Source organism: Dendrobium catenatum, unplaced genomic scaffold, assembly GCF_001605985.2.
Source record: "Dendrobium catenatum unplaced genomic scaffold, ASM160598v2 original_scaffold_122705, whole genome shotgun sequence".
Taxonomy (NCBI): domain Eukaryota; kingdom Viridiplantae; phylum Streptophyta; class Magnoliopsida; order Asparagales; family Orchidaceae; genus Dendrobium; species Dendrobium catenatum.
In genome coordinates, this window is record NW_021441140.1 from 37984 (window position 1) to 62715 (window position 24732).

The 24732-nt window shown below is 35.1% G+C and overlaps 2 protein-coding genes across 2 annotated transcripts in view; both read right to left on the reverse strand.

The window, feature by feature from the left end:
* The window catches only part of LOC110110800, a 17424-nt gene extending 11629 nt beyond the window's left edge, over positions 1-5795 (reverse strand). Inside the window, exon 1 of the mRNA XM_020842429.2 lies at positions 5574-5795. Coding sequence (XP_020698088.1) covers positions 5574-5664 — 91 coding nt within the window. The 5' untranslated portion in view covers positions 5665-5795. The remainder of the gene's footprint in view (positions 1-5573) is intronic.
* Positions 5796-9757: 3962 nt separating this feature from the next.
* Positions 9758-20821, reverse strand: LOC110110805 (30S ribosomal protein S6 alpha, chloroplastic). The gene is made up of 2 exons (XM_020842435.2): positions 20431-20821; positions 9758-10186 (listed from the first exon to the last, which is right to left on the reverse strand). Exons 1-2 carry the CDS (start codon positions 20800-20802, stop codon positions 9947-9949), a joined length of 612 nt encoding a protein of 203 aa, XP_020698094.1. The 5' UTR covers positions 20803-20821; the 3' UTR covers positions 9758-9946.
* Between the last annotated feature and the right edge of the window lie 3911 nt (positions 20822-24732).

The window sequence follows — 24732 nt, forward strand, 5'->3', positions numbered from 1 at the left end:
GTGGCCATTTCCTTTACCATTGGTTCATAAGAACCATCCTTTACCATGGCTCATGCGAGCCTCCATTACCAATGCTCAAACGAGCTCCTTTACCATTGGCACTTCCGGATCAACATGCAACATGAAAAATTCATTACTTTTAAATCTTTTCATTTCATTAAATTTCCTTTCTTAAACATTCATATAATTTCATGCCCAAATGTCTTTTCATATGGCTCATATTGCTCAACAGTTAATGCAAATAAATAAAACATGAACTTGCAAAATTACTGAATTAAAACATTAATTAATAAAAATATAAAGACATGAAATACATTTAGCAATAAGAAATTTGAAGCACTTATAAATTTAACTGGTTCTGAATACCTACCTCAAATTAAGCACAGTACGTCGCTTTGACATAAGTCCTCTCTTTAAACTTTGACGATCACTACCTAAGAAAGTTTATAAAGTAATCCTGTCACAATTAGAAATCAATTTCCTAAGTCTAAAGGCTAAACCCTACATTTTCCCCTTAACCATTCCTAACGACAATTAAAGGATAATTAATTAAATAAACATTTATTTCGTTAATAAATACCTAAATTTTGAAAAATTCATAACTTCTCCAATTTCATCCAAATATTGATTCTAAATTGATCCTTAACATATTATAATAATAATATAATAATTTTCGGATTAAAATAATCATGAAAATTAGTGAAAATAAAATTTTCGTCCAAAATCAAAATTTCCGCATTAAAATCATCATATTCCACTCCCTATGAAAAATCATTTTCGTATAGGTGTTTTACAAATTAAGTTTAGGTCAAAACCCTAACTTATAAAATCTCCAAAATTTTCTCAAATCTCTATGTTTTAATGCCAAACCAATCTTCTAAATATTCCTTAAAGATATGTAAAGAAATTGCGAAAGAAAATCAAAAATTGGAGAAACCCATGATTTTCGATCTCAAATATCTAGAGATTTAGAAGGGTTCGTTTGAAATAAACATTACCAGGAGTGTTTTCCGCGTTGACCTCTTCGATTTGACATAAGTTTCCGCCGGAAAAAGCGTCGACCAAAGAAAGTCCCCAGAACCGTCCGTCCGCCCGTTTCCGCCCTGCATCTCGTTCTACGCGTTGAAATGCAGGCGAATGAGGGAGAGAAAGAGAGGGTCCTGTTGGCTATTAAGAGAAGATTGCTTGCTAAAAACTCCTTTGCCCTCACTTAGTATTTGGACCAATCTACAAAAGGTTAAGGTTGTTTGTTTTAGGACTTCTAAAATAGTTAACTCCAAATTAGTCAAATCGAGATAAAGTTCTAATATATACAAAACGATCACGCACACTTTTGCGTAGGGATTTTCATTAAAATTAATTTCGTTACATGTCCTGTTTAACTTGAAGAAATTCTCTACAACATATATAACTTCGTCACGACGCTTTGAAACGAAGTGATGTAACGAACATACCATAAAATGTTATTTTTCGCGAGACGTTCTGTACAACTTCATCCGCTCCCTTAGTAAAATTTTGTAATCTCAGAACCTCTTAAAGGAAATAAAAAAGCCCAGTCTAAACCTAACCTTAGGTCCTAAACAATATGAGGGTTAGGTCATCGCCCTCATCATAAATCAAGATCCCGTGGAACTCTCAGAACCTGTTGCTTCAACAGATACCTAACAGACAGGAATGACTTCTGCTCCGTCAATTGCTTAAGCTCAAAGCAAGAATCTTCTCTGGGTTCTGTTAATACAATTGTCAAGCTCAAAAGGTGAATGCAATACTACCAATATCTACTTAAATAAAATCCTCTATGAGCACTACATCTGAAAATATATATTGCCTTAAGGGGGACCAATATAGAAACACATATGTACCCTACATATGTGCGCCGTAGAATCAACCTATTAGGCCACCCTTTTCAATCCTTTCTGAAATCTACAAATAGAGAAAAGGAAGCCTATAAATCTGGACTCAATTTTCACTTGCTTTGCCAAATCTTTTCGAACTCCCTTATTGGAACTGACTTTGAGAAAATACAAACTCGTCCAATATCAACTCAACTGATCGGGCTTGGCATCATAATATATTTTCTGTCTGCTCCTGCTCACTGCCGGCAATAATACCTACATCTCCACTTGATCAATCTAAATCTCTTTTACTGTCAGCATCATCTAACACAAAAAATCAAGAAGCACAACAATATTTTCCTTTCTCCTGTCTCAGCCCAATTTAAAACCATACAAAGCTCGTATGGCAGCCCATTACCAATACTTGCTTGAAGCTATTGTTGTAGGCAAATTCAATCAAGGGTACAATGCCTCCCACTTACCACCAAAATCCAGAACACATTATATGAGCAAATCATGTTATAAAAACAAGGTCTAGGATGAAAAATCTTTCTGACTGAAACACATAATGAACCAATGGTAAAGGAAATGGCCACATTTTTTACTGAGTATCTGATCAGTACGAATAAGGGCACTTCCGGGACGGGTGATACATATAGCACATTCTTTTTGCACCTTGCATTGCATATGAAAAAGATTAAAGAAAAAGAATGAAAGGAAAGCAATGTTTATTGAAAAAGAAGAACAACATTATATGTTATGAAGATGCTTAATTATATGAATCAGTTTCTAGTTGTAAATATTTTTAATTTATGCATCTTATGAAATTAACTGTATTATGAATTACCTGCTGAGCTTTAGCTCATTCCTCATTTTGGAAATATTTTTTTTAGGAGAGAAGTAATAGCTGCACGACGACCTTACACTTATCGTCGTAGGGGACCTCAGGAGGATGAAAGGTTCCTTGTTATGTTATTAGTTTGAGTCTGAGTTTATTTTTCCATGCAGTTTGTGGGTTTGAGTTTAAAGTTTGGAGTTTATGTAATGAATGTTTAAAATTTAGTAGTTATGTGAGACAGTTAATGGTTTGGAACTTTTATTTCATTTCGGGTGTATTTTAGTGGCTCTTTCAATTAATATTTTGATGATGTTTAAAGCATTAATATAAATGTTTATGTTTATTTATGTTTTTCCGTACGACCTTTTGCTCCCGTCCCGTTAACTCGGGCTAGCCGGGTCGGTCGTGACAAGAGTGGTACCCGACCTGGCTAGCCCGAGTCGGGTCGTGACACTTCCTATGCAAAACCATCTCACTCTTCAAGTCCCTTACTTCTTAGCAAATATCCCTAAGGAGTTTGCTGAAGGAGAATTAAGGTAACTAGACAAAAGACCATATTTTACCAAGTTGCCCAAGCATACCTTCTCAACTTCTCTAAAAAATTTAGTTCAACAATTATCTTTCATTTACAAGTGTAAACTAGCTTGAAGAGTAAGAACCATAGCCTTCAAAGAATAAAAATCCTTGAGCAAACAATCAAGCCTACATGTTGGAACTGATGCAAGCGACTTTGAACTTGTAGCACAACAACAGATGCCCCAACCTTATCTTGAACTTGGGCCTCATTATTCAATTCATCATGGCCACCTTTTTTCTCTCTTCCATATCTTTACTCTTAGTAGGAGGATCCTCCACAACATCTTTATCTCTTAGACCAGTAGTGACTTTGGTATATTCATCCTCTTCAGACGAAATAAAAAAGCCAAAAAATGCTCTTGGACAAGGACCCTACACAAGACTAAATTAATACAATTGTTGAAGACTGTATTTGTTAGCTCCATCCCAGATGATCTGGGTTGAGAAGAGCCATAGCTAATCTTTCTCTTTAAGAGAGTTTTAGCAAGAGGATCATTAATTGTAATCTCCACAGTTGGAGTTATCTTTCTTATCATTATTGGCTTCTTCAACATTTTCCTCAATCTTCTTCAAAACTAACGAAGAAGAACATTCATCTATAGCTTTTCATTTTTCCCATTCCTTAAATCTCTCTAGCAACATCGCGAAGATCTCCTGATTGGTGTACTTGTTAATTTTCTCAAAGATAATAAAAAGCCCCTAAAAAAAATTAAGGGATTCTTATAGGCTTGAAAAGTCAATATTATAGCTATTAGTCAAATCGAAGGAAGTACTTAAAAATTCAGAAGTTGTTTAGTTCAAAGTATTTTGAGTTTAGAGTAAAAGGCATGTAGAGAATTTGAAAATTTAGGTGTTTAGTTGAATGAAAAATAAATAAAAAGTATTTTTTTAGGTATTTGAAATTCATCATTTAATTTATTTTTTGCGTATTCCAAAGTCGCCCAATTCAGGTAAATTTTTAATACACCATGTCATCCTCCACAGTGGTGATTGCCACTCGATGCTAATAGCTGCATGCTACCACTGCTGCTTGTCGTATTTCTAAAATGCATGTATTTAAAATGCAATATAACAAACAAAAATAATAATTTCATTAATTTGTATCCAACTAAACAATTTAAGCATTTCTAAAACACATGTATTTGGTTTACAAATCGCTCTAACCAAAGAAGCCCCTAGCAATAGTAGATTCGCTCAGGCCAAATTAGGTTAAAGGTTTTATTATCATATCCTAAATCCTAAGTGACCTATATAAGAAATTCATTAAGTTGCCTCATGATGGGACCTTTGAACTCAGCTGAATAATACTTGGCATTTAAATTTGGCATACTCAGCTCTAAGAGGCATTGATTGAAACTTGGGGAACTAATCTACACCAAATTTATTTGAGTCGGGTTCACAAACTCATCTCAACCGAGTTAAACAAGTCACCAACTAAACCAAGTGACCTATATAAAAATTCATCAACTTGCCTCATAATGGGACCTTTCCTAAGTCTACATTTTCTAAGACTACCTCATAATGGGACCTTTAAACCAGCTAAATAGTACTTGGCATTTAAATTCGTCCTACTCAGCTCTAAGGGGCATGGAATTCATCTATAAAGTTTTCTACAATACCAAAAACTACACCTGAACTCACTTGTACATTCAATTTAAAATCAGCCTACTAAGATGCCAAAGCTACTCTTGCCAAACTGATATGAAATTCTCCAGCGACTGCCAAAAAAGTCACCTCCTTAGACAGCAATTATAGCTCATCCAGAGTTAGCTATGTAACTAGAAAACCACAAGTTAACTAGACTCGTTCATATTTACAGAAAATATTATAAAATCTTGCTATGTAATTTTACTTGCATTTGCCCAAATGAAGCCTTTCCAATCGCGTTGAACCTCGAACTAAACTTATATATAAGAGGTCAGGGGATAATCTTGGCACATTCAATCGATCACATTAATTTGCACTTTTTAAGCAATCTATTGAAATCCTAAAACTTTTCTCTCGAAACTCTATCTCTCTTCTCATTGGAACCTGTACATTCTTGTTAACAAGGTTGATAATTTAGGATCCAACAGAAATCGCATTCATCACTCAAAAACCTTTCTACCTGACTAAGCATATGAAATATATACAATAGAAAGCCAAGTAGCGTCTTTTTTCAGCAATTTGTAAGCAGTTTCACCAAATTATTACAACACAGTGAAAATGATCCACAGGGATTGATGAAAACAACAGCCATGGATATTAGATGCTATAAAGAGAATGAACAATGAATACTTCCAATTAAGTGTATGAACGGCGAAGAGGAAGATACAGAAGCATACCACTGCTGAATGAGCGAAATCGCAAGGAAGGAGCAAGATCTGAGCAGCAAAACTGGAAGAAGCTCCGGCCATTCACTGAATTCGCCCTCATAGTTCTCTGCGGCGCAGGAACGATCGTGAAGGAGAACGACGGCGTAGCGTTTCTCTCACCAAGACTGGTGGCCTTCGATCCTGCTAGAGCTAGAGAGCAGGGAAACTGCAGCGCCAAGGGCAAGGGAAAAGAAAGGGAATTTATAGGGCACGAAATCTAATATAAATATTTAATATTTAATTTTTTTTTTAATTTCTATGATATTTTATACATATAATTTACTCAAAATAAATTAATATTTACAAACTTTAATGTAATTTAAATTAATATATTATATAAATAAATATTTAAATATTAAATTTATAAATTTATAAAAATTTCAATGATAATGTTATTGAATCCTAAAAAAATTTACAAATTCATGTTCCAATAACTTGATATTAAAAAAAATGAATATGTAATAAGAGGTTATTTGTCAACAAGCAGTATTAAACTATTTAGAATTTTGTAAATTGTCACTAAATTCAATAAATCCTAAAATTAGTGCATTATGGTGCTTTTAAATTCTAAAAATTGTTTGGTAAGTTAAGTGATAAATCTTATTAAATCCTGTTAATCTGTTTGACAATGTAATCCAAAATTTTTTAAGGCGGTTAGTTCATTTAAAAATTAAATTTATTATATTTTGAATTTAATTTAGGTGCTAAGTATAAGTTATTTATTAATTTTAATTTTAATTACTGCGAATAAGTTATAATGATAAATAATATAATTACATGTTAACTTAATTATCAAATAATTGAACTAATAATTTTTTTTTAAAACAAAAAATATTATTATAGCAACAGTGAGGTTACAAGAGTCTGAAATCCAAATAAAAGTAAAAAAAAAAGAAAATACAATAAAACAGAGGAAGTAGACTCAGTAATTGACCGAGGCTACCAGCTCTCCGACACTACGCACCGACCATCCAATTTGGTGAAAAACACAGCAAAGGTTGCCAGGAGCCATAGCACCAAGGAGCGAGCCCCAGCCACATCATCGCCTGCCATAACCAACACCAACCAAAATTCAGACGAATCAGCTTGAAATAAATTAGTCAATTAAACTAACGACCCCGGCGACCTCTCCCACGGGGTCTACCACGAGCACCAACAAAAACCGGATGATCACGAACCATTTTGAAATCATGTCCAGGATCCGAGCCACCACCATGATCCGAAGAGGAATCGGAATCAGCTTCCGACGAACAATGAAGCCAATCCAAGTGAAGATGCACATCCATCCCAGAATTATCGCCCACATGATAAATCATATCATTTGTCTCTAATAATTTCACAGGCACATCCACGAAAGTGTTAGGAGTCAATCCATCACCAGAATTAATCTCCTTCCTAACAACGTCATCACCCCGAACATTAAGAACAATCACATCCGGTATAGCATCAGACGAAAGTCTAGCCGGATCAACAGACCCATTCACAATATTGCACATAGCCCCCTCATTACAAGAGTTAAGAACGGGAGAAAAAACAAGGGGCGAGCCAACCCCCACCTCAATAACAGGTAAAACAGCAACCCCCACCCCATCTGAAACAGCCAAAACCACGGCTTCAGGGGTAGAAGCCCCTACCTACACAGAATTACGATCACCATCACAATTTAAAGGGAAAGGAGAGACCAACTCAGTACCCGGCGGGACAAAGGGTAAGGCATTAGGGGATAAGACCGAAACAGCATCCAACAGATTGCCAACATGATCGCCAGACACATCATTCGCATCATTCACCAAATTAACAACATTCATTGGGAGAATATTGTCGGAGGAGTTGAGAGCAACCAAAGATTTTTCAATCTCAGCAACACCACCCTCCGGAAGTCGACGTCCCACAATATCAGAAACAGGAAGATCACAAGGACCTTCCACAATCTGCGCCTCAATACCACCCAAAGATGAATCGACAATATCACCACTTTTCGCAATAGCAACAGGCAAAACCTCATTTCCACGAGATTGAGAACCATTCAAAGTAGCAGGAAAACTACCACACTCCCCCCTAGAGTGACCAAGGCGTTTATTAATTGAACTAATAAATTAATTACATTTATAATATTAATTATCAAATTACTTATTTAAGTGTTAATTTAATAATTATTTGAAATCTAATTAATTAGTTAATCATTTTTTGAAATAATTATTATTTAAATAATACTTCTACTAATAATTTAATTAGTTATTTAAGTATTATAAATAAGTTTTAATTATTAATTATCTTATTTATCACTTAATTATTCTACTACTTATTAATTATTTAATTATTATTTACACTATTGATTATATAATCAATAATTTCTAATTCAAATTATACTAAATAAGTTAGTTATATTAATTTTTAATTACTAATTATTTTTTAACAATATATTTTTATTAATTTTAATTAAATTAGTTGAACTAAATAATTTATATGACTTTCTTTCTCATTAGTCGTAGGCCTATTTTCCCTTCTCCAATAGTTCTACTTCACATGCGCTTTGCATGAAAGATAAGAGTTTTGAACGAGCCACTAAAAAACTTATTCATCTTCTTCGACAATGTTCTTTTTTGGCGAATCGGAAGCCACGATTGATCTCCGTTCTTCTGTTGGATCGAAGGGAGCTCGCTCGTTGCAAATGTAATCATTTTCTCCCTTTCGCACGATTCTTTAACCAATTCCCATAAATTTGCCGAACTATAATATTTAGTAAATCCAGTATATACGACAAAAGAGGGAAATATAGGATTTATTCCGCCGTGAGATTTATGGGGCGCTCAAAATCCGTTTGGTAGGATTTAGCATAAATCTTTCTCAAATCCTATTGCCAAACCACTTCTAATATAAAAATTGTGGTAAGATGAACTTGAAAATATTCAATTTGCTTTTGAGATTGGTGATTTGTATGAAAATTTTATATTGAATTACTTTTAAAATAAATATATTGATCTATAATTTTCAAGTTTACTTGATATAATTTATATCAAAATATCATAATGTATTTTTTTCCTTAAATTTAACTTTTTAATAACCTTTATAGGTTGCTCATCATAAATATTGATATTTATTCATATAACAACCAATTTTAAACTATTACTATATCATCATATTCTATAACCTCTTATTAAAATGTCACTCTAATTAATTGATCTTAATATGAAGAAAAATATTTTACTAACTCTAAAAAATTTGATCATAATTTCCACAAAATTATTTCACATTTATTTATAAAATATCTTATATAATCTTATATTTTCTTATATTCATTTATTTAGAGAGGAAAATTTTTATTTTTTATCATAGAATTTTCATGATTGTGCGAATTATAGAGGTATTAAGTTAATGTGTCATACTTTAAAACTATGGGAGCGAGTTTTGGAGCATAGGTTGCGGCGATCATAATTTCCACAAAATTATTTCACATTTATTTATAAAATAAACATATAATCTTATATTTTCTTATATTCATTTATTTAGAGAGGAAAATTTTTATTTTTTATCATAGAATTTTCATGTAAAATATAATAAAATATAAAGTACATTATCATCAAAATTAAAAATATTTATTCAGTCAACTAAGAAAATTACAATTAATCATAATAATAAAACTTGAAAATAATTCTTGTATGAGCAAAAACAAGACTGTTCATTTTATGCACGAGGAAAAAAAAGACAATTAAAAAATTAGGATAGTTATAAATATAAGTTAAAAAAAAAAATATTTAATTCAGTCACATATAATTAAAATTTATTACAAAATAGTTCATTAATAAGAGTTAGAAGATTAAAATATCATAATAATAATTATAAGGAATTGAATGGTTGCATACTTTAGGAATTTAGTATCCATTTGTTCATTTTTTTTAGAGGGTTGAGAATTGTAAATCAAATTATGTTATACATAATATAACTCATTTAATAAATTAATTAAATATTAATATTAAATTTCATTTTTTCTTTAACGAAATTGTTCAATTGCATGACAATCCCCTAAAGTCTCGCATCAGATCGGGATGTCAAGTTTATTCGCCATTTCTGATATAAAATTTGGAAGCGTTTAAACACTAAACTCCGAATGAGTTATGCACGCCACCCACAATCTGATGGTCAAACAGAGGTGGTGAATCGAATATTGAGGAATATACGCCTTTCAACTACAAAGTTTGTGTGGCGAAAAGAGAAATCAATATGTACTTTGCTGCTGATGCATAATGAGAAAAAACAATCAAATGTATTCAAATAGTTCTGCAACATACAACATAATCTACCTCAAATACATTCAAATAAGCTTTGCCATTTTAAGTGGGCTGCTAATATTTCCTCTTCCTAATCTTGAAGGAGGAAGAACGGATAACATCATCATCTTTGTTGAGTCGGTTTTCAAGAGCTACAATTGATTCGGGTTTGGTAAAATAGGTGAAGAGAAGGTAGATACCATCCAAGTAAGTATTGCTCTCACCTGCTTTGTTTCTCTTCTTTATGCTGTAGGCGAGTGGGATTACTCCTCGGTTGAACACCTCCACATACATTCCACCACCAGTGATGAGAAGCTGAAAAACAAAATATCAAAATACAGGTGAGATTGATATATACATGTTTGATTCAGTTTGCCTGGAAGTTACAGTGTCTGAAATGCAGTTGAAATCCACTTTGGAGTTGATTTGCTACAACTTTAGCGCCTAAACAATCTTGTCAAGATTAGAAGGGAAGGAGACCAAGATGATAAGAACATGAAAATTGTACAGATTGTATGACAGATGAAAACTAAGATCATCTTCAACCAAACTGCAAACCACTATATACTGTCAGTCATTCGGTCCATTCGAACTCCAAATCTCACGCCAAAGTTTGGCATGGGAACAATGCGACACAACCTACGCCAAAAAATTGGGCTATGAGATTTGCCGAAGAAGTGCGGGAAAATGGAGAAAAGCGCGGGAAAGAGGAGAAAACGGTTATCTTCGAAGGAAGCGCGTGAAAGAAGAGAGAAAATGCCGTTCGATTGGAGATGAATTACTGCATTTTGAAGTTTTGTTGCATTTTGGAGTGAAAAATGAGTTTTTCGGTTGGATATGCCCTAAGAATATATATGTAGCTTAATTGATTTTGGTGTTCCATAAATAAAGAAAAGGAGCAATTTTAGTTATATACTTTAGATTTTAATGATGGGCATTTCTCTGTGTTGTAGATAAGCAAAAATAAGTTTTTTAAGAATGACTACTGCGTGAATGCATCAGCAAGTAAAATGAGTGAAATTCCTATTGAGATCAAGCTAGACTAGAAAACAAGATTATTGAATGAAGACATTTCCATGATAATTTTTTCGTAGCTTTCTAATGTGGAATCATGCTAGTGGCAAAGAAAATGGCAAAACTTATACTACAATCTTAAGCCAAACTTGATATTGCCCATCTTTGCTCTTTAACTAGAAGGATTTATCTTCGTTGTTCATCTGACTCTCAAACTGCCTTCGACATCGGATGTTGGGAGCCCTCTTCTCCTGCACACAATGCCTCAAAATTCTCTTCGCTGATAATAATCAAGGGTTGGACTGCGTCAAACCTTCTTCTCCTCATTAAGCCCCCTTTGTCCAAAAACATTCTTGGTCCTTCATGTCAAGTCTTATCAACACCAAGCCCTCTTCACCTGCTCGATTGTGTCATCTTTCTTGTGTAACAATGTCAAGTTCCACATGTGAAACTCCATGTACCGTACTATCGCGCTTTGGCTTCATGCCCGTGCCTTCATTCTTCCTCAGCGGTCGCCTCGTCTCCGCCTTTAATCGAATCTACGTTAAGGATCTATGTCAAACCTTCTCTATGCTGGCCTACTCTATCTTTACTACCATTGAGATCTAGAAAGGTTCAGCGGAAGGAACAGTTTGATCTCAGAGATCATGTTCAATTCTAGAGCAAACATCATCAAAAACTTCATGGGTCAGAAGACTACATCCTTTAGATCACATGATATAAGTTCAATTAACAATACTACTTCTATGGGTCTCACTCCATTATGATGTTTATAAATGAAAAATAAAAGAAAGATTAGCTTACTAAGTCTAGTGCAATAATTCCTCCACATGAAGATGATTTTATATTCAGAATCTAAAACTTGGGGAATAACAACATAGAAAGGTCATGGTTAATCAATTTCATGACTAGTGACCAAAGAAAATTTCAAGTATTATAAGACCCTAAAGAGATTGGGATGGAGTGCAGGAAACATACTCCAACAAAGATAACACATTATAAATCTTTGAGATCAATACAAAACTTCAAAATTTTAAGACAAGGTGAACATTCTGTATCCGAATATTTCAAAATTCTAACCAAAATTTAGCAACTTGATATATTTCAAGAAGTAGAGTGGAAAGATTTGGAGTATAACCAACAGTACAAAAAGATTACTGAAAAGATCGGAAGATTTCCGCCTCTTCGGTGGTTATTCAGACAGCAAGAGCCAACCAAACATTTTAGGAAGGATTTTTTAGGATTTTGGGAGGGAAATTTGAATGTAGGGACTGTTTAGGGATTTCCTTTTGATTTATATGCATTAAATAGTTTGTTTTTCTAGGGTTAGGACATCTTGAATTTGGCTGAAATTTGAGATCTCTTAGATTTAGGATTTCTTTTGGGCTCTGGCGGGGTCTAGAGATTTGGGAGAGATAGATCCTCCTCTCGAATAGAGGATCATTTGTATCTTGATGTTTTCCTTCTTCCACCAGTGAATATCAAGTGGTTTTATCATATTTTCCTACAATTTTTGAAAAACATGCACTATAGTTGTTGTTGTTTTTTTAAATCCAGCAATTTTCTGGATTTATAGTGGTTGTTTCCTATCAGTTTCCTGCTCGCACCTCGGATGGCCATGACTTGGTTGGCAACCTAGGTGTTTATTTCTCTATTTGTTTTGGTGGGTTTTGATTTTTGAGGGCATGTTGCATTTGGATTTTCGGATGTTATCATCGCTTCCTCCTTGGATGGCCCAAGCTTGCCAGCTAGGTGCCGGTCTGAGTCCAATTGATTATGGGGTTGTATTTTTCTTCATATCGTTCAGGTTGTTAGGCTCTGTCATGTATTGTAATTCTCTTACTGTAATCTTTCTTTTTGTGGCCATCTTTTGGCCTTGTGGTGTAATGATCTTTTCATCTAATGATTTTTTCTTTTGGAAAAAAAATCCTCAATGCCTCTCTAAGTGCTCGTCAACTCCTCCTTCAAACCCTTAAATCATACCTAGATGGATGTTTCAACCCTCTCCCATAAGGTCCAACTGAACAGATTATGTTGTAGTAAGAATGTGATGTTGCAATGTTAAACGGGATAGTATTCTCATAAAAAAATCTGCCTATATCCATGCATAATCGTATTTATGCCTTCCTAGTATTATCTTGGGTCAATTTTTGTGATGCAGAAGGCCTCTCTTCCTATCTATCTTCTATAGTGTTTGATATGTATTGATCCATGGGGACCCCTTGCACCTCTAAAAGATATTTGTTGTAATAAAGAGGATGAATCCCTACCATTACACTCGCTCCCATAGTACGAACCAACATCAGCTTTGCCATCAAATTGCTTTTTTTCCTAGTGCTTTGACATTAATGTCTTATTCATGTATGTTTTGATCTCCTCTCTAACTGATGCGGACATACAACCGTCCATGGCTATCCGAGGAGCTGAAGATCAACGGCTGTCATCGTCCCACGTTATCTTATATTTTATTTGTAATTTTTAAACTTTTATTATGAATTTTCCGTTTTTACCCTCACTTAAGAGGGTCGTCCTATGTAAGCCTTAGGGGCATATGTCTTGTTTTAGTTTCTTAGGCCTATATATAGAGGCCCTTTCTTATGTAATGAGAGGATGAATTGTTAATGAAAATTTGTTTTTTACGTTCTCTTTGTGAGTTCCATCTTTTAGATCTCTTAGTGAGTTCTTTTTCTTTTGAAATCTCTTAGTGAGTTCTCTATTTTGTGTTCTCTTTGTGAGTACATCTCTCTCCCAAATCTCTTAGTGAGTTTTGGGAAGAGCTAGATCTCTTTGTGAGTTCTAGACCTTCCTCCAATTTTTTCTTTGCGATCAATTAGTGTGAGAATTCAAGGAGAATCCGTCCGGATCACATTCTTCCTTGAACTCCATCCCTTCACCCGTTTCCACCCAGCACTTCCGCCGCCCCTCCTCCAGCCCGCTCAGGCCGCCGACCTCCAGGCCACTGCCTCCCGCCGGCCAGCCACCTTCCACACCGTGGCCGCCCCTTTCCTCCCTCCTCTAGCCGCCGGCTTCCCTCTCCTTGAATTTCAAAATTTGAAATTCAAATGTTTTATGGGTCATTAATTGTTTCCTAAAGTAGCTCCTTAATTTACGCCATCAATTTAATTGATTTTAATTTCAATTTTGAAATTCAAATTGCTTAAATTGATTGTCCTCCTAAATGGAAGTTTTCTTTCCTTAAGAAAACTAAAAAATTATTTCAGATTTTTGTAAAAATCTAAAATTAAATTGGTGGTCCCCACTTATTCCAAAACTCACCCCTCTCTCCTCCTTATGTGGTCGGCCCCCTCATTGGGTATAATCTCTCTCCTATCTCATTAATAGGCCCGCTCATTAAGCCTCCATAATTCCCTCTCATCCAATTTAATTCTCCCCATTAAATTTGAGTTTAAATTCAAATGCATCCCGCCAATTCCACTTAATCTGAAATTTAATTTCAAATTTTCATTCTCTCTCCCCAAATTGATTTGGGATTTAATTAATCTTGCCACCTAGGCAAGTACATGGCATTTACGTTTCACATCACTAACAATATCAGACACTTTAATATAAGGTGCAATATTCTTGTGTGATCCAAACAAATGTTCATTTATCCTAGTGACACCACCTTCTGACAATAATTACATTTCAAATACACGTATGACTTGTCACTACCTCCCACATCAACTTGGCTGCTATGTTTCCACGTTGGGTCCTTCCTATGACCCAATGTGGTTTCTCCTTACTTCTGACCATCCTCAGCAAAATTGTCGAGAACCTACAATAACAAGTTGAGAACAAATATATTAAATACATAATTTAAATTTGATAGTTGAAAAATAAATTAGATTTTGCTCATGCTAAATTGCCCGTGCTAGTTATAATTGGCACCCTGATTTCAATGAGGCTAGGGAGAGCATTATTTTGGTCAATAAGAAGGAAAATGTTGTTTATGCTGATTATATTGAAATTTTATACACATCTCATATTTTGATTGAAATAATTAGTATTTTAAATATAAAAAGATTTGGAAAATTTTGGAGTAGAACTTCAATTAAAGTGATCTAAAATGTCTCTTCTTAGCTATTTACCTCCAGTTACAATATTGTTAAATGCTAATTAATTATTTATACATGCATGAGTCGTATGATGAAATATTTGAAACGATTATATAGCTCTAGCTTCTATTAATGGTTAAATGTCCTCTCAGTTAAAAGAAACAATTAGCTTCATTGTTTCATGTTTGTGCTAATTTTGTAAGCATTTTGAGCTTTGAGGTGGCTGATTATTCTTAAAGGATCAAAGCAAGGTGGCTAGGATGGATAGAATGTTGAAGTAGGTTTTGTGATGTTGACCTCTAGGTATTCACCAACAGAACAAAAAAAAAAAGTAATCAAAATACCTGTAAGCCATCGGGTCCACGAATCCTGCCGAGGTTACGCTGAGTCGGCGCCGCTTGCGTCGCGTCTCCGCAATTCCTGCATGAATCCCGCTCTCGATCGTCGCTCTTCGACGTCTTTAAAGGCCAACCGAGCGGACATCTCTCGGCTGCTCTCCACGCTCAATTCCATTCGCTCTCACACTTCCCCTCTCTTCCGATCTCCAAACCGGCCTCTTCCTTCCCTATCTTCACAGAGAAAGAGAGAGAGAGAGAGAGAGAGAGAGAGAGAGAGAGAGGAGCTTCCACTCTTACCCGATCGCAGCTCTCTCCGACCTAGCCTCAACCCGAAGCCTCCAGTGATGAAGAAGAATCGAATGAGGCGAAGAAGTTTACGACTCATCAAAACTCCACCTCACGTGAAGGTGATGTCGAACAATAACGAAGAAATTATAAAGATGAATCAAAGTAGCCAAAGAAACTTGCGGCTCTTTTAAAACTCCACCTTGCAGGCTTCGTCGAGCAACAACGATGAAAAAGAATTAGATGAGAAGAAGTTGGCAACTCTTTCAAAAGTCTACCTCACGTAAAGGAGGCATTGTCAAAATAGCAAGGAAGAAACAATGAATATAGTCGAAGGAGGAGAAAAAGCTAATTGTTTTTTCAAAATTCCGCCTCACGTAAAGCAGACATCGTCATATAGAAGGAAACGACGAAGAAAATCGAAGGAAGGGTCTAACAGAAGAAGCTTGTGGCTCTTTCAAAACTCTAGCGTCAGAACGCTTTAGGTCTAGATTAAAAAAAATGTAAATTGAGCTGTACGCATCGTATGAGAAGCTAGAGGCATGTGCATGGAGGTGTTTTTCGTCAAAATTGTGCTCAGTTGCGCCTCTTATTGCACAATTTCAAACTATGGTCTTGAAAAAAGAATATAGGAGAGAATTTACCACTTATTTCTTGAATCATATCTTTCAAGTCAAGAGAGATTGCATCAAAGTTCGTGTATTGATACCCCGAACAAATAGGATTGTTAAAAGGAAAAAAATTAACATCTATTGAAAGTCTCTAGATCTCTAGATCCATCATATTGACTTTTGACGTTCAAAAGCTTTTTTGTGGTGAAGTCATTCTTATTCCAGCATATCTCATAAAAAAATTGCCCATCTAGTCTTGAGTTTTAGCATGTCATGTCAAACACCCCCTCATTTCCAAACGCATGAATCATCTTCATCTATCCCATCAAAGTTTTCTGATGTATTGCATTTATTCTGATACATCAACAACATTGAAGCAAGCTTGATCCAAAATCTCTAAAATGCATAATCCTTAGGTATTATTCACATAAAAGTATAAAACAGGTTAAAAAAACTCCATGTCAATAAAAATAAAGTTCCACAAATCCATAGATGTGACATTCTTTGAGAATCAACCCTACTATCCTAAACCTTCAATTTCGGAGGAGAATTATATTGCATGTAAATATTATCTTTAGGAAAATAGGAATGTCAAGCAATCTAAAACAGTCACCATTCAAACACTATTTTCAACCAAAGTACAACATTAAATCATCTCAACCTTCAACACAACTCTACAATTTCGAGAACTGCACAAGAAAGATCAAAGCCAGGATGTGATTGTCCATTCAAGAAAATTCAAAACTCAAAATAATATAGTTTATTTATCACCTCTCAAGCAAAATCAGAAATATTAAATAACTCCAGAGACTCTTGAAACTTGCCTAGATGACATTCTTACTGAGATTCTATTAATCCTTGATTTAGATCAACCTATTGTTGTTAGAAAATGTTAGAGATCTCATACTCAACATCCTATCTATAATTTTATTTCTTATGAAAGATTGTCTCCCAACTTTCAAGCCTTTACCACCACCCTGATAGATCTATGGTTGCCAAATAACATATAAGAAACTCTCAGCCAAAAGAAAAAATGAAAGACTGCTATTTTGGAGAAAATAAGAACAATTATTAAAAATACAACCAAAAATGATAATACTTGAGGTTCTATGTTTCTTTAAATCATTGCAATATCTCGTTGTTTTCTACATCATGATGCCAGATATTTTGATCCAACCAAAAATGCTAACATTTGATTTAGAATTTTCATTCTTCTAAGCGTGCCTTTCATCATCAAAACAGATAAAGTGGTAAGACTCCTATGAAATAGCCAATTTGTTCAACTTCCCTGGCCACATTAAACAACTCATCCATTACCAGCATAAAGTGAATTACAACTTCTTTTGAGGAGAAAACAAGCCCACCATATAAATATAGGAGTATTCTCCAAATAAACAATGCATGCATGAAATGCCAGAACCTCACAAAGACCACAATACCATGGCCAATAGCTAACTAGAGTCACTAAAAGCTTGAACTAGTCCATACTAGTTTAAACAACTCAGCCAAGGATATGTGATGAGAACATCAGTAAGAGATTTCGACATGTGTACCATCGTCGGAGTCGTAGATCGACGGCTACGATCCAGAGTCTTTACTTTTGATATATTTTGTATTTTATTTATTTTCATTTTCTAATTTTCCTAGTTTACCCGTATGGGTAGTGAGTCGCTATTGTATCCACGAGGGCAATTGTGTCTTTCTTCTTTTCTTTTATTGAGGCCTATATATTAAGGTCTCTTAGCTTTGTAATGGTTAATGATGCTTGTGAATGAAATTTCCACTTTCTTGCATGATCTCTTGGTGATTTCTTGAGAGGAGCAACCCTAAGTGGGTGAGAGCAATGCCCATCAATCTTGGTGGATTCCAAGGTTCGCGGTTCATTGTTTCCTCCTTTCATTACCCACCATCCTCCTTCCCTTGCTCAACCCACTGGCCTCATCATCCCCATCCCCTTCTCCTCCTAAACCGAGCCCCCACCTCCATTAACCCCCACGCAGTCAGCCCCTTGGCCCTCCCAACCACCGGTAGCCCATAAGCAGCCGCCAGTCCCCACCCTCTGCCACCTCTTCCCCCTTGCACAACCCGCCAATCCCTCCTCCCATAACCCTTGAATTTTGAATTTCAAAATTCAAATCCATCCTTCATCACTTTCCTAAAATAATCCTACCAATTAGGAAGGCTTATTTATTTGAATTCAAATAATTCCCTCCCTAATAAATTTCAAATTATGAAACCTCCCTACAATTAATCAAATCTGAAATAAATTTCAGATTTGATTTCAATCAACATTTAATCCTCATGGCCCACATACAACGAACCTAGACACCTTGCTCCTCCTTCATGTAGCCGACCCCCTCCCTTGCCTTTTCTCCCTCCTAATCAACTCCCAATCACAATTAATTGCTCTCCTAATCCCCTCTCTAATAATTTCCCATCAAAGCCCAAGCCCTATTTGAAGTTTGAATTTAATTTCAAAGTGATTCCCTCCAATTTCACTTAACCTGAAATTAAATTCACCCAATGCTTTCTAACTCAAACCTAGCTATTTCCCCTCTCTTCCTCACACCGTCCCAACCTCCTCCCCTCCACCCAAGCTGCCAGCCTCCCTCTCCACCCGCCACCTCCTCTCCCTCTCCTCCCCCACTTGTACTCTCTCATTTCTCACGGCAAGCATGTATGGCCGATCCGGAAGTTGATCAGGGGCTTATTCTCAATTCTCAAGGGGAGATTGATGTCATCCAATCACCATTCTTTGACCCCGGATTTGGATCCGAAAGCACCGTCAAGGAATACGTTGATCGTATCCTCGCCCACTTAGCGGACATCATCGAACATCATCGACGAACAAAGACCTATTGGAGAGTGGAAGATCAACGGACGACTACCCGTTCCTCCAACTCTGATTCCTTCCCCTACGACTAGCACACTCAGCATCGCATGTCTTATAGTGGCGTCTCTAAGTTTGCTTGCAACCTTCTTCCGCTAAGCCAATCACTTTCAAGAGTGTGAGTGAGGGATCCCAAGGTGAACGATCTAATTATTAAATTGTGAATTTTGTTAACTTGTCATTTGCTTTACTCGTTTATTTGTTGTTGTTATTTTGCAAGTATCCTAGTAATCTCTTTTGTAATCGCTTGCCATTACTTAATCTTTTCAAGGAATTTTCTAAGATTTAAATTGAAGAAGCATCCATTTATATTTAGCCAAGCAAAGTTCGCATTTTAGTAATTTCTTAAAAGCAATTCTTGTTCATCATCATTGTATCACTTCAATATGACTAGAGCCTCGTTTGGGACGGTTTTGTTGGTGCTTTCTAAAACAATTTTCCAGTACAAAAATTTTAAATACAAGAAATTTTTATACTAAGGAATTATTTTAGAAAGCATTAAAAAAGCTGTCCCAAACGAAGTCTAAGAAAATTGTACTTGGCAAAACTCAACCTATAAACTAAACTAAAGAAACTCCATAAGCCCCACAACCAGCCATAACAATGGGACTCTCCTTGTTGCCATTGGACTATCCTAGCAGACCCTTGATGTCGTAGCCAACACTTCCTCAAATGAGCCAAGATGCAAGACTCTGAATTTCCATTACAGTGTGAGAAGTAACTTGGTACATGGAAGAGCTTAACCTAGAAAGTTCCAACAATTTTGGCTCTAGAATAATAAGAAATAATTTTTGAAATGAATTGCAACTTTAGCACATTTTTGGTGTAAAAATACACTCACATATCATACCCAAACTAATTTCTAAGCAATAAAATGCCCCCATAACAAATGTTTAAGTAATGAATAAGTTACTACAGCTCCATTTTCTTTTAAAATGAAATAAACCCTACTAAATCGACAAAGCAATTGCAATACATTTCTGCTACGTAACCTATAACAAAATAAGCATCACAATAGTGTAAAAGATAAGGATCAAAAACAAAAAAAGCTATAAGTTCATGCCTCCATCTTTTAAAAAAAAATTATCTGGCAATGTTAGCAGAAAATTGTTCGAAACCCCAAAACACGCATAATATGTATTCAAATTCCATCAAATCGCCAAATCCAACACACAAAATAACCACAAACAAGTCGACGCATTCAATTAACTGCAACATTTCCCACTAAGTTATTACAAAAAGTCAAAAACACAATATGCAGACGGAATTGGCATAAACGTGCATATTTAGTAAACAAAATACGACAAATTACCCGATTTTCATCAAGAACGAAAGTTTAATAAGGCAATGGGCGGTCATCACTTACCTCTTCGTATCTCTGGGTAAGGGCAAGCCGCTCGTCCTCCGTCATGTCAGGCCGGAGCACCGCCATAGTCTCGTACTGCCGGAGTCCCGGAGGACACTGCGGTTCCTCTTTATCCTCCAATGTCGCAATCGAGGCGGCCGCCGTCGGACCCAATCGAGGCCCCTCTCCCTCCTCGTCTCCGCCTTCAAAGAAGGATCCTGAGAAATCTAGAGTCTGTGCGCGGATAGCCATCGAACGCGTCGCTCGCTTGCTGACACCGCCATGAACAGGGTGTCTGAGGATGCGGCAGCCGGAGATTAAGAGGCGAAAACGAAATCCAGACGACAGCGAGGAGGCGGATGAGAAAACAACTGGAGCAGTCATCGAAGTCATAGCTTCGGGAGGGCAAAGCTACGGAGTGCTGAAGACAGGATAAGAAGCGAGCAGAGGAGCACTGAGCGGGCCGGCTTCGGGTCGATCGGGCTCAAAGCAGGGTTTGGATTCAAATTCAACAACTAGTTTGACCAAATAGGACACAAAAATTTGGGGCTCGGCTATTGGTCCACAAAAAAAATATTTAGAAAATGATGATGTTATTTTAATTAATTTTAATAGCGAAGATAGAGTTAATTGCTCATAAAATATAAATCACATTGATCTTTAAGCAAATCAAATTAAATGACAAATTTAAATATATTCAACATTTTTCAAATGTTTTCTATAACTTCAAAATCGAATGGTCTCATATATAGAGGTGTCAATAAATGACTGGACCCATCAATTTTATCTAAACCTGACCAAAAAAAATTTAGATTTAGATTGATCCATTTAATTATCTGGTTAAGTTTGTACTAGGTTTTCTAACTCATTTAATTAATTAGTAGGCTCAAGTTGATCTACAAACTCATTTTTTGACCCGAAAATGACATGTTAAATATTTTTTTCTCTTAAATTCCTTTACTTGTGGGTATAATAATTATATTTTATTAAATATCATAAACTTTATATTTAATAATTTATAAAAGGGGTTTTTACATACATAACACTTGAAACTTTCTTATTTACATATCCAACACTATTATTCAGCCACCCAAAACACTAATAGGTAACCTAAAATACCACTCCCGTTACCTCCGTCAACCCGAGCCTGTCTTTGCGCGGGAATCATCCCGATCGAGCAAGTCGCAGGTCGTTTTCTCCACGCCGATCACTCCGCTCAGCCTTCTCAACGCCTCTGTCGATTTCTCCACGCCGGCCACTCCGCTCAGCTTTCTCCACGCCGCAGGTCGTCTTCTCCACTCCACTCAGCTTTTCCGCAACCGACGAAGTTGTTCCTGTTGTATTGGCACCAAGGTAGTGGATATTTCGTTGTTAGATTTCTGGAATTGAGAGTATGTGCTATTCTGAAATTGAGATCCATTGAAGCTATATTTGAATCTCTTGTTTAAGTAGAATCCCACGGTACTCAAGAAACCGAAACAGAACACATAGCAGATCTTATCTTAATCTTCAATACAACAAATTTTTCCAATACAACAGAACACATAGCTTTGGTTATTTGGAGTACTAGTGGGTCAAATTTGGGTTGATGTTTTAAACTTATTTACTAAATAAGTTGAGTTCAGGTTGATTGAGTTTGGGTTGATTGAATTCGGGTTGGATCAATTTAAGGGTGACCGCACACCCAATCCATCAGCTTGTTTTGACACTGCTACCCATATATTCATCTAACTTTTTTAGCGAGTCGAACCATTTAATTTCTGAGAAAAAAAATCCGACCAAAAACTCCAAATAATTTTTTCTATCAAGAGGGGTTAACAGTGCATAAAAATTTTTTAACTAGCAAAGCACTCTTGTGAAATATATGACTTGACTAGCATATCCTTTTGAGAAAATATATAAATCAATACATATTCAAATATAATATAGTCAATCAAATGCTCATATATTATGTTTCTCCTATGTATAATATATCAAATAAACACATATACTAAAAAACGGTTTGATGTATAAATTTGAAAAGCATTTATCTTGAATTTGTTATATTAAAATAAATCTCAAATATTAATAAAAATTAGGAGCATTTTTTATAATCTTTAATGTATAAATCTTAATAAAAACTTAGATTATTCATTGCAAAAAAAAAAAGGTGAACTATGGCTGTTGGACTGACAAGATTTCCAGCCCAGCCAAGCCCTAAATGCTTTTGGACCTTGGTTGGTCGTTTAATTTTGGGACTGGACTTTGATCACCATATTGGGCCTTAGTTGAATCATGGGCCAACTTTACTAACGTAATTTGTCACCCAAAACTTAAAGTAGGGTTGTAAACAAAGTAAGAGTTTGACAAGTTACTTGAGGCTCAGCTCGATAGAAACTCTTTTATGATCATTTAGTTAAATAATCAAAAAAGTTTTAATATTGTCTTAAATACCCGATGTTTTAATAAAGAATCTTGAATAACTATGCATCTGGTTCATTATATTCATGGAAAATATTATCTGAAGCTTATGAACATGCTTGATAAGAAGCTTGTTAGAAACTCAATTCTTGCTTAATAAGGAGCTCAATTACGGACTCTTGTTAGATAAGAGGCATATTAATGAAATCAAAATACTTGTTTGATAGTTTGAAACAATCACTAGAAATGTTCTCGAGCATGTTTGTTGGTATGCTCAATAAAGCTCGTTCGTTAAACTAATGTACATTTAGAAGTAGTGCTCGTTTATAGCTTGATAAGATTGATTTGTTTAAAGCTTGCTAAGCATGAAATGAACCGAACATAAAACAAATACAAATCAAACATGAACATCTTAAACGAACCAAACTTGAACATTAGCATGAAAGCTCAAATCAAACTTGATCGAACATGAATAAGTTGATAATAACCGAACACGAACATGAACAAGCAAATGCTCAACTCTGGCTCAATTCGTTTACAACCCTAACCTAAAGTAAAACCAAGCATATTAAGCCCAAAATTATTAAAAATAAAAGTGTGTCATTTCATAATTTGTAATGATTTTTAATTTTGATGGAAATTAATTCAAAATAACAAACTATAATTAATTTTTAGTGACGCTTATTTAAAATTAGCAAAAATTCCTTATTTCTATCATTATTGTTCAATTTTTATCATTTTAATCCAAAATCATAAAAATGAAAATGAAAGTTTGAAGTATTTATAATCACTTTGAAATCATAGAAAATCGTTTGGTACTAAGAAAATTCGAATGAAATCAAGGACTCAATTGAAATTTCATAAACTTGGAAAACACGTGAACAATGTGCGCGTGAACAAAGTTCACATAAATAAAATTGTAAAAATAAAAAATAAATCTTATGAAAATATAACTTTTTTATTAATATGAATTAATAATTTAAGCTTGAGATGCATAAATTTATTTCACAATCCTATCATACAAATTTGGGGATAACAAATTTATAAGAGCATAACATATAAGAAGTAAACTGTGGTTGCGGGTCTTGTGGAGTTTGGTAGTTTGTCTCTTTTTCTGTAGGTGGTGGCATAACTGTTGGGGTGGGGTTATGCAGGTCTGTGTTGCTCTTGTTTGCTCCAGGTGGTCTGTGGTTATTTTGAGCTGCTGTTTTTATTGGGGTGTTAGTATATTTAGGGTCAGCTGGTTGTTTTACTGTTTTGACTATCATTATTTCAGTATGATGGATGGGTGCAGTAATGAGGTTGTGGTCCATTCTAGCAGGCTGATTAAGTGTGTTCTTTCTGTTAATTATAAGAGACATGCATGAGTATTTTAACAAATTTTTGTGGTTTTGGAGTTTATTTGTTTTGCAGGATTGTAGCCCGAATGATATCTATGGTGCTTTATGGTGCAGAAAGGAAGGTTGAGATGATGAAGACTAAAAGTTTCTGAGTTTTGCTTTTGAGTTTTGTAGGAATTGTGCTATGATTGTTATTTTTTGTCAATTCTTTTTTTGGGTGCTGATTTCTCTCAGCCTTAGCATGTTATTAGGAATTTTTGTAACTATTAGATTTAGGGACCACCGGCTAGTAGTTTTTTTTTTTTCTCTTTTTATTTTGTAGCTCTTATGAGCAGTAAAAAGCTGGAGGTCTCTATTCAGGATTTTGTAATCCCAATTTTGTTATTAACGCGTAGGCCCATCCGTGGGTTATAACAAAAAAAAAAAGTAAATTAATTAAATTATCATAATATGTTTTCATTTTGATCTTAATCTTAACTATCTCACCCTCAATTTTTCAATAGGTAATTTATAAGTCAAAATAGTTATTTATTATATTTTCAACAAAAAAAATAATATAACCTAATTTTCTTCAATTTAAAAT

Excerpts from the sequence above, each read along its gene's own strand:
- LOC110110805 (XM_020842435.2), bottom strand. The coding sequence starts at position 20,802 with ATGACTTCGATGACTGCTCCAGTTGTTTTCTCATCCGCCTCCTCGCTG. Across the intron at positions 10,187-20,430 it reads TTACCCAGAGATACGAAGAG|CTTCTCATCACTGGTGGTGG; the intron begins GTAAGTGATGAC and ends TTTGTTTTTCAG.